Source organism: Acomys minous (genome assembly GCF_964271855.1).
Source record: "Acomys minous genome assembly, chromosome: 13".
NCBI lineage: Eukaryota > Metazoa > Chordata > Mammalia > Rodentia > Muridae > Acomys > Acomys minous.
In genome coordinates, this window is record NC_140495.1 from 107,919,549 (window position 1) to 107,934,993 (window position 15,445).

The 15,445-nt window shown below is 54.0% G+C and overlaps 1 protein-coding gene across 6 annotated transcripts in view; it reads right to left on the minus strand.

Moving 5' to 3' along the window:
* Nucleotides 1–8,642: 8,642 nt before the first annotated feature.
* RAB44 (RAB44, member RAS oncogene family) overlaps nucleotides 8,643–15,445 on the minus strand; it is a 31,361-nt gene continuing 24,558 nt past the window's right edge. For all 6 annotated transcript variants that reach the window (XM_084754033.1, XM_084754036.1, XM_084754035.1 and 3 more), the window contains 5 exons: nucleotides 14,114–14,195; nucleotides 13,285–13,399; nucleotides 12,172–12,273; nucleotides 10,181–10,257; nucleotides 8,643–9,257 (listed from right to left, as the gene is read on the minus strand). In XM_084754033.1, coding sequence (XP_084610159.1) covers nucleotides 9,167–9,257; nucleotides 10,181–10,257; nucleotides 12,172–12,273; nucleotides 13,285–13,399; nucleotides 14,114–14,195 — 467 coding nt within the window. In that variant the 3' untranslated portion in view covers nucleotides 8,643–9,166. The remainder of the gene's footprint in view (nucleotides 9,258–10,180; nucleotides 10,258–12,171; nucleotides 12,274–13,284; nucleotides 13,400–14,113; nucleotides 14,196–15,445) is intronic.

Genomic DNA, 15,445 nt, shown 5'->3' on the forward strand with positions numbered 1-15,445 from the left:
TGGGTAAGGGCAGAGTCCCTGACGGGGGACGTGTGACAGGAGCTAAGTTAAGGAAAGGAGCGCAGGAGGTAGTCAGGACACACAGGGCCTCTGACATTTGCTCTGGAGAGACGCAGCCATTGAGGACATGAGAAAGACGGTGCATGACCCGAGCCTCCCCGATGTGCGCATCGCTATCATGTTCGATCACTTATTTCCTCATCACTCAACAAACATCTACCGAGAATCTGTTCCAGGCCTGCACAGGGATCAGAGACACTTGGCTCGTTCCCCAGTGTCACCCTCTGGGCTAAGTCAGCTGCCACGGGGCAGCAGTGCCAGGCAGCAGGGAGGGCTGGGAACCGTGGCACTAAAGTGTGGCACTAAAGGGCACTCTGATCATCCTGGATGACTCTCAGGGGGGTGTGGCCAGCGGAGTGATGGGTAAGGGTCCTTGTGTGCACTGATGGTGTAATATCCCGAGGGCCTCCTGCACTTTTGGCACAGTGTAAGCATCTCTCTTGGTCCCTCCTCACAGGGCAGGACCATCACAACCTACATCACAGGGACAAGGACACATAAACTGCGTACACTGTTCAGTCAAGCCCCCTAGGCAGCCATTCTGAGCTTGTACCCACGAGGAATTCAGTGCTAATTATCCTCCAGCTCGGGGCTTGTTTACCTCTGATGACTTCATGGTAAATTAGAGCTGACTCACAGCACCGGCTCTATAATCAGATGCCCTGCGCCTCCCATGACGCCATGAGTGGGAATGGGGTGGGGTCGAGGCTTGAGAAGAGGGAAGTTCCCAGAACCAGCGGCCTATTTTCCATCTCCTTTGGAGCCATGGGAAAGTATAGGGAGGAGAGAGGCGCCCAGCAAGGGGAATCCAGACACAGAGCCCCTGTGTGTGTGTGTGTGTGTGTGTGTGTGTGTGTGTGTGTGTGTGTGTGTGTGTGGCGGGGACCAGACACAGCATCAAAGCATCTTCACTGTGACACTGGCTTCTCTGCTGGGTTCTTTCCCCAAGGTGTGTCTGCAGAACTTTTACCTGACGTGGAGTCTGAGGTGGCCACCTTCTCAGAAGTCCCTCGGGGATAGCCTCGGTGGCCTTTGGAGCTACCAAGTTCTATAGCAGACACTGGTTTGACTTGACTCAACACAACGGTATCTGAGGTTTTTGACCACACAATCAGTCAGAGCTCCTCTCTGCCCCCAACCCCCCTTCTCCCCCCTCCCCCCCCCCCCCCCCGCCTTGCTCTCGTATGTGTATAATGGATAAAGTTAAGCCAGTAACTTTACCATTTAAGCCAAATGATCTATCTTGAGAATGACAGTGGGACACAACCTTCTTGGTTCTAGAACCAACAGAAAATCCGAGGCCACATCCAAAGAGTAAGAGGGAAGAGACCACCCCCAAGATGGGTGAGAGAGGGAGAGGTGGCCTCTAAGGAGAAGGAACGGGCCTCGAAAGTGGCTCTTCCCACCTTCCTTAGGAAAAGAAGCCACACAGAAGGGCGGGGCTCGGTAATTCACAAGCCACACAGAAGGGCGGGACTCAGTAATTCACAAGCCCGGACTTGTGGCTCCAACATGGACTTTATTTTCATTCCTGTCTGGGACTGAGGGTGTGTGGGACAGAGCTGAAGGGGGTAGACAGGGAAGGGCAAGGCAGACAGATGAAGGGTTCCCCCTAGACTCTAGCTGGATGTGACAGCCTGTCCCTCAGTCCCTGGCCTGCAGGACAAAGCACCCCGGGATGGTAGGTCCAGCATAGTCCTGTCTGGCCCTATTGTCAACTCATCTCAAGTGCTCAGATTTAGCAAGCGTAGGATGGCGGTGGCGACACGGTGACACCCGCCAACTCCCATGCTCGCTGAGCCTCCATCCCCTCCTCCCCCCCTCCCCCCCGCCCCTCCTCACACATGTTAAATGGGTTCCTTTTTGGAACCACCTAGTGCAGAAGAGGGTCTCATCCCTGCGGCACAGGGAGGGAAGGAGGCCCAGGATCACAAAACTAGGTGGTTGGGAGCCCACAGTTTCTTCATGGAGTCTGTGGGCTGTCACCACTCCATGCCACTGGCTTGCTGTTCCCTTGATCTGGTAGGCAGTCTTTGGCACTCTGTGTCCCCATGAGAAAGTGGAGAGGCAGGCCCTAGATGACAACAACTCCTCTCTTCAGCCTTCCTAGGCTGAGCCTGTCCTCGTAGAAGCCCCTGCCACCACCTCTGCAGGTCCCTGTCATGGCCAGATACCTCCCAAACATACCCCAGGAACCATGGCTGTTCCAGGCCTGTGGAAAATGGCCCCGAGTCCTGCCCTGAAAGGGTGAGGCAGAAGCAGGGCCGACAGCATGTTTGGAGGCCAGGCCAGCAGGGTGCACAGGCTGGAGGCCACGAAAGCCAGTGGCTTGGCTGGCGGGCAGCCCACAGCTGCTACATAACCCAGTGCAGAGCAGGGTCCCCACATCAGCACGAAAACCACCAGCCCCAGGAGGGTGAGCTGTGTGTTTACCCTGTGCTCCTGTGTGCTTCTCCCCCCACCCCACACCCCCACCCTGCCCCTGCAGGGACCCAAGGGCCGTGTGAACAGGTGCCAGCCTATATGACCCAAAGAGCAACTCAGACCCAACAGGCAGGGCAGAAAGGCCAGGGCTCCCAACAGTGTAAAATAGCAGGTTGCTTGTGGTGGGCTGAGCAACAGCAGACAGGCCAGGGACACCTGCTGCCTGCTCTAGTTCTGTCACCAGCTGGAACAGCCAGATGGGTGGCAAGATGGCCAGACCCAGTATCCACATAGCCCCAAAGAGCAGCAGGTGGGCACCTGGGCCAGCTGGGAGGGCCAAACTGGGCCAGACCATGGCCGTGTGATACACAAGGAACAGATGGCAGGGTCCAGCAGCATGGTAAGTACCATGAAGGATTAAAAAGAGGTCTGACAGTACCGTATTCACCATGAGGCTGGTAGTCAACACCAAGGGCGCGTGAGAAGCTTGGGGGGTCACCACACCAGTAGGAGCCCAATGGCCAGAGCCCCATGAACAGGATAAGGCCACAGAAGACCCCCCCTGCTCCCCCTCCCGCTCCCCCTCCCCACCCAAGGCCAGGTGGAGCCACCTCTCTTGGGTGGCTGCCAGCCCTTTGTAGAGGGTAGGATTCAACTGGTGGATTCTGTAAATAATGGTATTTCTATTTTTTGGGTTTTTTGTTTGTTTGTTTGTTTTTTGGTTTTTTGAGACAGGATTTCTCTGTGAAGCCTTGACTGTCCTGGACTCACTTTGTAGACCAGGCTAGCCTTGAACTCACAGCGATCCACCTGCCTCTGCCTCCCAAGTGCTGGGATTAGAGGCGTGCGCCACCACGCCCGGCTTGGTATTTCTACTTAAGGAAGGAAATCTGAAAAGGTTTTTTGGTTCTTTTGTCTGTAAAAGTCCTCATGGAAGTCAAGGGATTGCCAGGAACTTCAGGGTTACAATGTAGGTTCACTGGGGACTAGTCAGGCTATACTCCGCCTGTGGGCTCACAGCTGCTGACAGGCATTTTAACCAGACCCGGCCTGTGACTGTAACAGGCTCCAAAACTGGGACTCAGAAACCCCAGACCAGACTCTTTTGGGTTGTGCCTGTTTGCAGTATCTCTTTTTTTTTTTTTTTTAAGGTTTATTTTTGTGTATGTAAATATTCTGTTTGCATGTATGACCGCAGGCCAGAAGAGGGCATCAGATCTCATTACAGATGGCTGTGAGCCACCATGTGGGTGCTGGGAATTGAACTCAGGACCTCTGGGAGAGCAGCCAGTGCTCTTAACCTCTGAGCCATCTCTCCAGCCCTAGTGTTTCTCCTTTTAAAAAAATTTTTTTTAATTAATTTATTCTCTCAGTTGCTCCTCCCTCCTCTCTAGCCAAACCCCTCCCCTTCTCCCTCCCCATTCACTACTCCCCAGTTTCTCTTCAGAAAAGGGCAGGCCTCCCAGGGATGTCAAACATGGCCTATCAAGTTGCAGTAAAACTAGGCACCTCCCTCGTATTAAGGCTGGACGAGGCAACTGAGGACAACAGGGGTCCCCAAAGCAGGCAAAATCATCAGAGACAACAGGCCCTGCCCCTCTGTTAGGAGTCTCATAAAAACACCAAGGCACACAGCTTTACCGTACACGCAGGAGACCTAGGTTATTCCTACGCAGGCTCCCTGATCGGCAGTTCAGTCTCTGCGAGCCCCCACCAGTCCAGGTTTGTTGGCGGATTCTGTGGGTGTTCTTTGCTGTCCCTGACCTCTCTGGCTCTCACAATCCTTCCTCCTCCTCCTTCAGCCGGATTCTCCGCTGAGCTCCTCCGCCTAATGTTTGGCTGTGCGTCCCTGCATCCGGCCCATCCTCTCTTTTGTTTGTTTTGTTTTTCTTTGAGACAGGGTTTCTCTGTGTAGCCCCTGGCTGTCCTGAAACTCACTCTGTAGAACAGGCTGGCCTTGAACTCACAGAGATCTGCCTGCTGGGATTAAGGGGGTGTGTGTGTGTTTGTGTGTGTGTGTGTGTGTGTGTGTGTGTACGTCTACCCATCCTCTGGGGATCCCCACTACTACAGGGAGAGACACACCCACTGAAGAGCCTGAGTCTATCTTCACTTCCCACCTCCCTAGTCATGCATTACTAACCCAGAGTTCCTCCCCTCCTGCCACTCAGGAACTGGAGACAGCCTGACTACGCGGACCCCCACCTCCCCACCCCACCCCATGTCCCCTCTGCTCCAGGCACTGGGGGTTCGGCAGCAGCAAGGCCAGCCAGGCTATTGCACTATTCATCTCTTGCCAGCCCCTCCTACACTGGGGCCTGAGGAACCAGGTTCCCCCTGCCCAGCTTGCTGCCAGGTCTGTGGGTTCCCCAAGCCTCTCCCACAGGGACCCTGACCTGCGAGCTTGTTTGGGTGTCTGTCCTGGCTAGTTTTATGTCAACGTGACCCAAGCTAGAGTCATTTTGCAAGAGGAAATCTCAATTGAGAAAAAAGCGTCGCCAGATCGGTTTGCGGCAAGGCTGTGGGGCATTTTCTTGATGATTGATGCGTGAGGGCCCAGCTCAAGTGTGGGTGGTGCCACCCTGTTCTGGTGGTCCTGAGTGCTGTGAGAAGTCCAGGTTCCTGCCCTTGCTTGAGTTTTCTGCACTGATTTTCCTCCGTGATGGACTGTGACTTGGAAACATAAGATAAAATAAACCCTTTCCTTTCCAAGTTGCTTTTGGGCCACGGTATTTTAAGGCAGTGTCTGAGCCTCACAGCCAGTGTGGTGTGAGAGAGCTGAGGGGCAGTTAGGAGTGGCCTCCCACACAACTTCCAGGGGCTATAGGGGGCAGGGACCAATGAACACCAAGATGCCAAACAGCAGGGTCAGTGCCATCAGGGTCACTTTCCTGACCTGGTGCCTGCATGCGGCCCTGCTCTGAGCATCCACATCTTCCTGTAAGAAATTCTGAATGGCCAGCCTTCAGCCTGTGGGTGCCCGAGCCTAAGCTTCATGGCCCTGGATGTGACTCCGTTGCTAGGGACAGCTTGCTTAGTATGCACAACAAAGCCCTGAGTGTCAACCCCACATGAATCAGGTGTCAGGTGGGGAACCCAGCACCAGGGAGATGGAGACAGGAAGATCAAGGTCACCCGTGGCTACACAGTCAGTTGAAGGTTTAACCTAGGTCATGTGAGACAATGGCTTGGAGAGGAGAGGAAAAAGTGGAAGAGAGGGGAGGGAGGGGAAAGCTGAAGAAATGGTCTGTGGGGTAAGAGTCCTCGCTTGGCAAGCCTGAGGGCCAGAGTTGGAAACCCCAGCACCCAGGTAAAAAGCAGATTATGGCTGCCTGCAACTGCAACCCCATCATTGGAGGGTAGACGCAGGCGGACCCCGAGAGCCAATGGCCAGCCAGCGTTGCTGAGATGTCAAGCTTCTGGTTCAGTGACAGAGCCTATTTCAGGGTAGAAATCCAGAGAGAGAGGCAGGGGAAGACACCCAGTGTCTGGCTCTGGCCGTCGCCTGCCCGGACATGGGCACAAACACCCGCACACTCACGTGCATGGACCACACACGGACACGAAAGAAAGGGAAAGAAAAAGAGGAAGGAGAGAGGAACACTGATCTGAGGCACCCTGGCGCAGGAGTACAGGTGCTCAGGTGGCTGAGGCAGGGGGATCCCAAGTTCAAGCCTGGGTTGCAGAGTAAGCCAGTATGGGCAACTTAGGGAGGGCCAGTCCCAAAATAAAAGGTCAAACTGGGACCTGGTGAGATGGCTCGGTGTGTGAAGGTGCTTGCTGCCAAGTCTAAAGACACGAGTTTGATCCCTGAGACCCACACAGTGGAAGGAAAGACTGGACTCCAGAAAGTGGACCTCTGGCTTCTACACTTGCACCATCCCCAACACACACACACATGCGTGTACACACAAATAATAAATGTAAGTTTCTTACACTAGGGGTATAGCTTAGTGGTACAGCACTTGCCTAGCATGTCTGAAGCCCTTGGCTGACTCCCCAGAACCACAAAGAAAGTCAAATAGCTCTGTCCTTTTCTGGAAGCTCAGGAGGACCATGGTTATTGTGCCACCCTGGGCTACATAGCAGGACTTGTGTCCTCAACAACAAAACACAAGAGCTGGGAATGCATCACAGCAGTCTTGGGTCCATCGCCAGCACCACATAAACCTGGTGTCTGATACCAGCACTCACCAGGTGGAGGGAGGATCAGAAGTTCAGGGTCATCTTCAGCTACATAGAGTTCATGGCTAGCCTGGGCTACATGAGACCCAGTCAACAAAGGAATTAACAATAAAACGCACCCCAGCCCATCTCATACAGCAGCTATGACATAAAGTTAAAGTTGGGCGTGGTGGCGCACGCCTTTAATCCCAGCACTTGGGAGGCAGAGGCAGGTGGATTGATGTGAGTTCGAGGCCAGCCTGGTCTACAAAGCAAGTTCAGGCCAGCCAAGGCTACACAGAGAAACCCTGTCTCCAAACAAACAAACAAACAAAAAATATAAGGTTACTTCTCAGAATGGCACCTGTCACATGGGTCCTGAGTAAGTAAATAATGGCTTCGGGTTGTCCCTACAAGGCCTTCTTTCTCACATTCCCCTTGGCTGCCATATCCTGAGAAATGAACACTTGCCTGGCAGTTCCCTCTGCCTCACCTGCCTTGAGTCCTTTGCCCACCCGGGGTTCCAGGTATCTGCTTGCTGACCTGTGAGCCCTTAGCTGCCCAGAAGGGCTGATTCCCCAACACAGCTGGGCTCTGTGCACATGGTGGACCCAGCTCGCAGCAAGCCAAGGTAAGCTTCTGAGAGGTGCCTCTTCCCCACACGACGCCCCAAGAGAAGCTGAACGGAGCCTGACGTTCCTCTCCCCCTAGACAAAAGTGGCTGGCTGCTCAGCTGGTTCTTAGGAGCCATGTCCTCTTACCGGCCTTGTTAGCTTCCTGGACCACAGAATGGAGGTGTCTGCGCCTGCCAAGCTGGACCCCAGAGATGGCATTAGCATGTCAAGACCTGCCCTTCCCCCTTGTGAGCGCCATTGCCTAGAACTACTGGGAGGGTGAGGGGGGTGTCTGGAGGGAGAAGACAGTGAGGTGAGGGAGAACCAGTGAAGGATCTAGGGAGAAAGCCTGGTGGCTGGGGTCACTGCATCCAGGCTGGAATGGAACAAGGTATTTAAGGGCATCTAACTCCATCTTTGGTGGCATAGGATGCAGGAACCTTCCAAACCTGACCAGGTTATCACCAGCTGCCCTGTGCCAGCTCCCGGCCTCTGAGGCCTCCCTAAACAGTCAAAAGAAAAGTACTGGCTTGAAGCATGGAGACTGTGGCCAACAGGGGGGAATGAATCCATGCCCCCCCCCCATCCTTTTGCCAGGACTCCACTCCCCTGCCCTCTTCTTGGTCATCTCCACTGGCTCTCCACAACACTGAGGCTATTCCTGATTCAGCACCCTGTCTCCAAAAGGCTGCAAAGCCTCCATCCCCCACCCCCACCCCATACCTGTGGGCTCTGTATTCAGTGCTGAAATGACTGCTGAGCAGGGTTGAGATGCGCTAACTCAGAGGCCATCCCCAGCCCCCCTGGACCCCGGAACCAGCTTCCTTCCAGGCTTCTATGCTGCAGTCCAGACCCCACCACTCATAGGCAGCCAGTGGCTTCTGTGGACCCCAGACTTTAGGACAAGGAGCAACCTTGCTGTGACCCTCCATAGGAGGACCCGAAGGCTTATGGGAGCTGTCATAATGACACTACTCTCAAGATTGAATTCTGCAAGGGGAAAAAAAAAACCTTATCTGAGAAGGGAAACCGAGGCAGCCACAGGAGTGGTAGGACCTGACAAGATGTGTGAATTCAGAGTTGGCACCAGACTCTCTGCAAAGTTTATTTCCTTCTCCACATCCGATCCTCTGATTGAACAAGGCGTCCCCAGAGCCGGGAGGCGGTGGCAGCGCACGTCTTTAATCCCACAGCGCTCGGGAGGCAGAGGCAGGTGGATGGATGTGAGTTCAAGGCCAGCCTGGTCTACAAAGCGAGTCCAGGACAGCCAAGGCTAACTCAGAGAAACCCTGTCTCAAAAAACAAAAACACAAAACCAGCAAGGCGTTCCCAGGCACTGACGAAAATCCAAAACTACTCAGAAGGAAAAGCAGCCGCCCCATGTGTGTCCTTAGTTTTTATTATTAACTTAACACAACCTAGAGTCACCAGAAAAGAGGGAAACCTGTGAAGAATTTGCCTTTGCTAGATGGGCCTGGGATGGGCGTGTCTGCAGGACACCGTCTTGATGGAGGATTGGTTCAGGAGGGCTCAGTCCACTGTGGGTGGGACCATCCCTAGGCAGGTGGGCCTGGGATGCAAGCACTGGGCAGTGTGTGAGCCAGCAAGCTGTGGTCCTCCATGGCTCCTTCAGTTCCTGCCCTGACTTCCTACAATGATGGAAGGAGCCCCTTCCCATAAACTAGAGTACCTTGTCAGCTTGCCACGTGGGGTGACAGGGGGATTTGGGGATACTTTCCTTGGGTGGGGTTTTCTAGACTTGCCCTGCCACCCACCCCAGCCATGTTTGCTCAGTGGAGCAGAGGTTACGTTGTCCCTTGCAGGGCCTCTCTGTCAAAGCTGTGTCCAGGAAGCAGGATGGGAGCCACGGGAAGGGACAAGCCGTGACGGGACCAGATTGGTGATCAGCGGCAGCAGCCAGCTCTCTTGGGTGGCTGCTGGTGGGTCAAGTCCACCAGCGAGGCCTTCATGCGGTCTTCCTGCATCTTAAGGGACCTGTGTGACAATGTCCCCGGGTCACTCCTTCCCTCAGGACCCCAGGAGCAGCTTAGAGGGGGTGAGGGTGGCGGGATAGAGCCTCGGAGCATCCACCCTTGTCTTCTCTCACAGCGGTGGAAAACTGGTGCTGGGGGACTGTGGCCTTCTGTCTCTTTTTCTGACCCACTAGGTGCTAAGCAACACACACACACACACACACACACACACACACACACACACACACACACGAGCAGCTTCAACGAGAATAAAGAAATTGCATTCCAGGGCTTGAGGTGAGGGGATGGACACTCTGGGTGACAGCAGGGAGGACTGTCCCCTCAGAAGCCCAAACTCAAGGCAAAGAGCAAATCTGAGCTAGGAAAGGACAACAGATTATCTCCTGTGGGTACCACAAGTCTAACGCACACTAGGGATGCTCATGGGCTCCAGTGTCCTTCTTGACACCCACCTCAGCCACCCCCTGAGCACCCAGTGCGTGCAAGGCCCCATAGAAAGAAGGGCTGAACAGACAGATGGACCCCTCTCAGTCAGCAAAAAGAAAACAGATGTAAAAAAAACAACAAAACAAAACAACAGTCTAGAAGGGCACAGACCTGTGACAGGGGCACAGAGAAAGCAGCAGATTGTGGTAAAAGGCAGAGACAGACAGAGAGACAAGAGACAGAGACACAGAGTCAGAAAGGCGCCACAGGGCAGAACAGCATTGGGGACAGTGCAGGCTATCATGCTAAGTCAGGGAAGTCACTAGAAGGCCAGGCCAGGAACCTTAGGGACAAGCGAAGGGAGTCGAGATAGGGCGTGACACATCTGTGAGGATGGAGCGTGGGATCTGTAACCAGGGTCCTCCTTGGCCACTTTCTGGAGAGGGCAGAGCAGGGAAGGGCTGCCCCAGAGGACTCTGGGTATGAGGAGGCACTCACCGAGCCAGGTTCATCATGGGCTCCAGGATGTTGTGACCCAGGGCTGCGCTGCACTCACCAAAGGAGGCCCCCAGCTCCTGCAGCCACACAGAGTGCCTGAGAGGTCAGGTCCAGCTCTGCCAGACCTCACCAGCCACTGTCATGCCCCATATGGACCTCCGCCCACCCCCCACCCCCCAGCTGGCTGCAGTACATGGGTTCCATCTGGAGACTTCCCCCAGACGTGAAATAGAAGACAGACTGACTGCTTGACTTGAGGAAACACACAGGGACTTTAACCCACAGGGTTTTGTCTCTACATTTTTCTATAATATTTCTAGGCTGGGGTTATACCTCCCCCCCCCACACATACACAATTGTCAGCAACACAAAAATAAAGCAAAAAAAGCAAGTAGGGCACTGTGGCAAATGCCTATATCCTGGCACTCAGGAGGTGGAGGCAGGAGGATCAGGAATTCAAGGTCAGCTATGTAGCAGGTTGGAGGTTAGACCAGACTACATGATACCTTGTCTTAAAATGCCAAACAAAGAGGCCAGGGAGATGACACAGCAGGTAAAGGCGCTTCATGCTGAGGCCCACATGTGGAATCAGTTCCAGGGATGGAACATAGGTCATCAGGCCTGGTGGCAAGCACCTTCACCTCCCCCCACCCTGGGCCGTCTTGTTGGCCACAAGACAGATGCTTTTTCTTTCCTTTTTCTCCGTCTCCTCCCCCTCCCCTATCCCCAACCCCCAACCCCACCAAGACAGGGTTTCTCTGTGTAGCCTTGACTGTTCTGGACTCTCTTTGTAGATTAGGCTGGCCTCGAACTCACAAGATCCACCTGCCTCTGCCTCCCGAGTGCTGGCATTGAAGGCGTGCACCACCACGCCCGGCCCCCTCTTCTTTTACAACCAGATGCCAGCCTCATTTCCCTTCCTACAGTCACCGGATTTTGCCGGTTTGAAGCTGGGGAGGAGGTTAAGGGGCCACTGAGACCCCAGGGGGAGGGAGGGCATCCAGGTTTGAGGTGCTGACCATCGGTCTTAGCACAGCCGTCCCAGTGAAAAGCTCAAGTTCATCTGCTTCAGTGGGAGCCACACAGACACATTCAGAATTCTCTCTCTGACCCCACAAGACACCTGCATCCAAGCACAGGACCCTTCGTGGTAAACACTGGCCTCTCACGTGAATCTCCAATAACGATACGTAGCCGCCCTGCTCTGCCGACGACCCTTATAAACAACACTGAGGAACAGCCTCCTGCGGCTCCTGAGTGCATGGCCTAGGATGGTGACAACTAGGTGTTTTCTAGGGACAATTAACCCTCAGTCTTCTAGCAGGATAAATTCCCCCCCCCTCCCCCCCGCGAAGGAACTCTTAAAGGGACAGACTACTGTTCCAGACAGGAGCTTATCTGCCCACCTGGAGCCAAAACGGCAAGTCACAATCATATGAGAAATGGGGATCAACAAAGAAGCTTGGAACGAGCCCTAAGGACTGTGTCAGGGCCAGCAGTGACTCTCTCCCTAGGTTAAATACTATATATTATATATATACACTATTATTATATATTATACATACATATGTATATATGCCTTTATTACTCTCTGGCTTTTCTAGAATGTGGTTAAATCCCATTTATAAATAATAGTATCCCTGTCTGGCATCAGGGTTTTTGGTGTCATCTTCCCAAGGAAACCATTTGAGTCTTAAAATAGAATAAACGAGAAGGGAGTATGTTAATTAGAGACCCGAGATAAAATGAAGATTTGATTGGGGATTTCAGTGATGCTTTTAAACCTGTTTTCACTCTGAAGATGTTTTCCCCGTGGGTTGGGAATGTGTGGGAATTGCTAATTCCACGCAGTGTTCAAGGCGGTGCCCGCCGCTGGCACAGCCTGGATTTGAGCCCAGGGCGGATCCGCAGTCACTCACACCTCTGCCCGGGGCAGGGACCGGAGGGCCCCCGTTTCCCACCCACCAGGCGGCGGGAGTCCCGGTACTCACCTGGGCCAGTCTTCTGCCGGCTTCCGTGGGCACCCGCCTGTCCTCCTCACAGTCCATCTTGTTTCCCAGCAGGACCATGACCACCCCATCCACACCTGCATCCTGTAGACAGGGCACAGGCCCTCAGCTGCCTTCAATAGACACCGGGCCCAAAGTAGAGTCTTCTGGAAGTTTCTAAAGGCTGCCAGGCCTCCTCTCACTCGGACCCTCTCTTCTCTTTTCTGCTTATAAAACACTTTGCCTGCTTTCAAGGCTAATCTCGTGGGCAGTTTCCCCTGGAAGCCTGTCCGGATTGTCCCTGTCTGCTCTTCATGACTGTGTGCCTATGCTTGTGCAGGCTGCCCTGACACTTATCTCTAACTGCTTTTTTTTCTTTTTCTGTGTGTGTGTGTGTGTGTGTGTGTGTGTGTGTGTGTGTGTGTGTGTGTGTACAGCTGCCCTCAGAGGCCGGAAGAGGGTGTCAGATCCCTTGGAGCTGGAGTCACTGACAGTTGTGAGAAATCCAACATTGAGTGTGGGGAGCCTATTGCCCATGCTGTGGAAGAGCCAGCGAGGGCTCTCAACCACTGAGCTGTCTCTCAAGCCTCTTAATTTGCTTTTCAAATCATCAGCATCATTATAGCTTCTGGCTGCGGACTGCTCTCTTCCAGGTGCCAGAAGCAGTTGTGTGGGTAAATTGTCCCAGTTTGGCCTTAAGGAAACAGAAGTCTTCCACTGGACTAGAAACTTCTAGAGAGAAGACACATGCTTCCCTTTGTCCTCACTCAGCCTCATGCTGGGCTCATGCCCGGCAGAGACCCAGCATAAAGATTAGGTGTGAGGGAGACGGAGCCAGACCCATAGTAGGAAACTGCACCTAGGGGACATCTCAGAAAAGCTGCCTGCGAGATACATGGGCAGGCAGCTTGGGGTGCTGTACTGTGTGGTTATGGTCTCTCTGTGCTACGAGGGCTCCTAGTTCGTCCACCCACGTGCCCCTCGGCCAGCGGTGTCACTCCTATGACTACTGTGCCATTTGTAACCCCGGAGGAAAGAGGAATGTGTGTGGGTGGACTCCAAGTTTCCTCTCGACTCCGAAACCTGGGGCCAGCCCGTAGCCCCAAATACACTCACCTGCAGACAGTCGAGCCAGTAACGCACGTGTGTGAAGCTCTCTGGGGAGGTGACGTCATACATAAGCACCACCCCCTCTGCCTTGCGCAGCAACTGTCGTGTGAGGCTGTGGTACCTGGCCGAAGGGTCTGCATGAGGCCACCACACCCAGAGCCCAGGGAACCCCCTCCCACCCCTCCCCCCCCCCCCCCCCGCCTGACTGTCCTACCCTGGGGGTGGACTTTGATGTATTTGGGGTCGTTTAGAGGGACTCTGCTTTGTTGGATGAGCGTATCTTTAGAACAAGGTTCTAAGGGCTGGAAAGATGGCTCAGTGGTTAAGAGCACTGACTGCTCTTCCAAAGGACTAGGGTTCAATTCCCAGCACCTACAGGGCAGCTCACAAGTGTCTATAACTCCAAGATCTGACATCTTCACCCAGACAGATATGTAGGCAAAACACCAATGCACATAAAATAAAAAGTAAAAAAAAAAAAAAGAACAAGGTTCCAGAAACGGAATTGCAGAGTTGAACCTATGCATGTGCCCCCTTAGGCACATTATGGTCTGTATGTTAGATGGGAGACCTGCTGTTTAGAAGACTGGTCAGGGGAGACCCACCCAACGTGTCCTCCCGTCCCGCCCCCCCCCCGCCCCCCCAACATACACACCCCACCGAACCCCCAGTCCACCACCCAGGGCAGCGCAGAATTCCTTACATCTCCGCTCTCAGGATCTCATTGTTTCAGTGGGTGGGTAGACCCTGTCACCCGGGCTGTGGCCCACCCTCCCCTCCCACAGTCTGAGCACAGCCCAGGTCCCTCACCACTGGCTGGGAGAGCCTGAATTACCGCTCTTGTCCGGCTGTGTCCCACAGCTGCAGCGCGAAGGTTTTGTTGTCTACCAGCAGGCTCTTGACTCGAAAATCCACTCCTAGGACACACAGAAGAGACAGCCCGGGGGATAGCTAGCTCCAGACGGCCCAGGTGTGTGCCCACTCCCAAGTGCGGCCATGGAAGGAGGGGGCCACACTGCTGGGCTCCTTTCTGCTCTCCCAAGGCCTGCACAACCAAGTGCTACACCTCCAAGCAGCCTTGCTCAGGTGGAGGGAGAAGGCCCGTGGGCTCATGCTGTGTGCTCTGGGACTCTGGGGCTAGTCAGCTGCCCTCTGCGAGCCTCCGCGGGCCCTCCCTTCCCCATCTGTAAGGTGGTATCTACAAGACCCGCCGACCTAAAGGCTCGGCAGCATTTCTGCTGGGCACAACCAAGGGGACTGACTTCATCTGCCATCAGCCAACAGCCTCTCGCGTCCCACCCTTCTCTGTAGTCAGAGCTGCAGACTCTTTTAGACCAGGGAATGAGGAGATGACGGTGGGGTTCTTTGCCCCTTCCAGCCAACCTCCACCTGTCAAGGAAGCCTTCTGGATTTGGGAGGGGCAGGAGCGGGGGTGGGACAGGAAGGCTGGCAAGATGGCTCAGTGGTTAAGAGTTCAGGCCCCAGCACCCACATTAGGCAGCTCACCAGTAGCTGTAAGTCCTGCTCTAGGGTACCAAACACCTTCTCTAGCCTGTGCAGCACCTGCACTCAGATGTGCATACCCACACACAGACAGACACACAGACAATCACATAGAGTAAACCTTGAAGAAGAAAAAGAATGGGGCCAGGCGTGGTGGCGCACATCTTTAATCCCAGCACTCAGGAGGCAGAGGCAGGTGGACCTCCGTGAGTTCGAGGCCAGCCTGGTCCACAAAGTGAGTCCAGGACAGACAGGGCTACAAAGAGAGACCCTGTCTCGAAAAACCAAAAAGAGAGGGGTTGGAGGGATGGCTCAGAAATTAAGAGCACTTGGCTGCTCTCTTCCAAAGGTCCTAAGTTCAATTCCCAGCAACCACAGGGTGGCTCACAACCATCTATAATGAGGTCTGGTGCCCTCTCCTGGTGGACATTCAGGCAAAACACTGTGTATATATGATAATTAATTAATTAATTAATTAATTAATAAATAAATGTTTAAAAAAGAAAAAAGAAAGAAAGAAAAAGAATGAGAGAGGATGCTCTTTCCCCCCCCCAACCCTGTTTGCTGCAGAGCCTGCTGCAGCCTGGTAGCTCCTGGCACCCCCAGTGTGGGTGAGAGGTTTCTGTGAGGGCCGCTGTAATTACATGCTGCCTCCCCTGGTGGT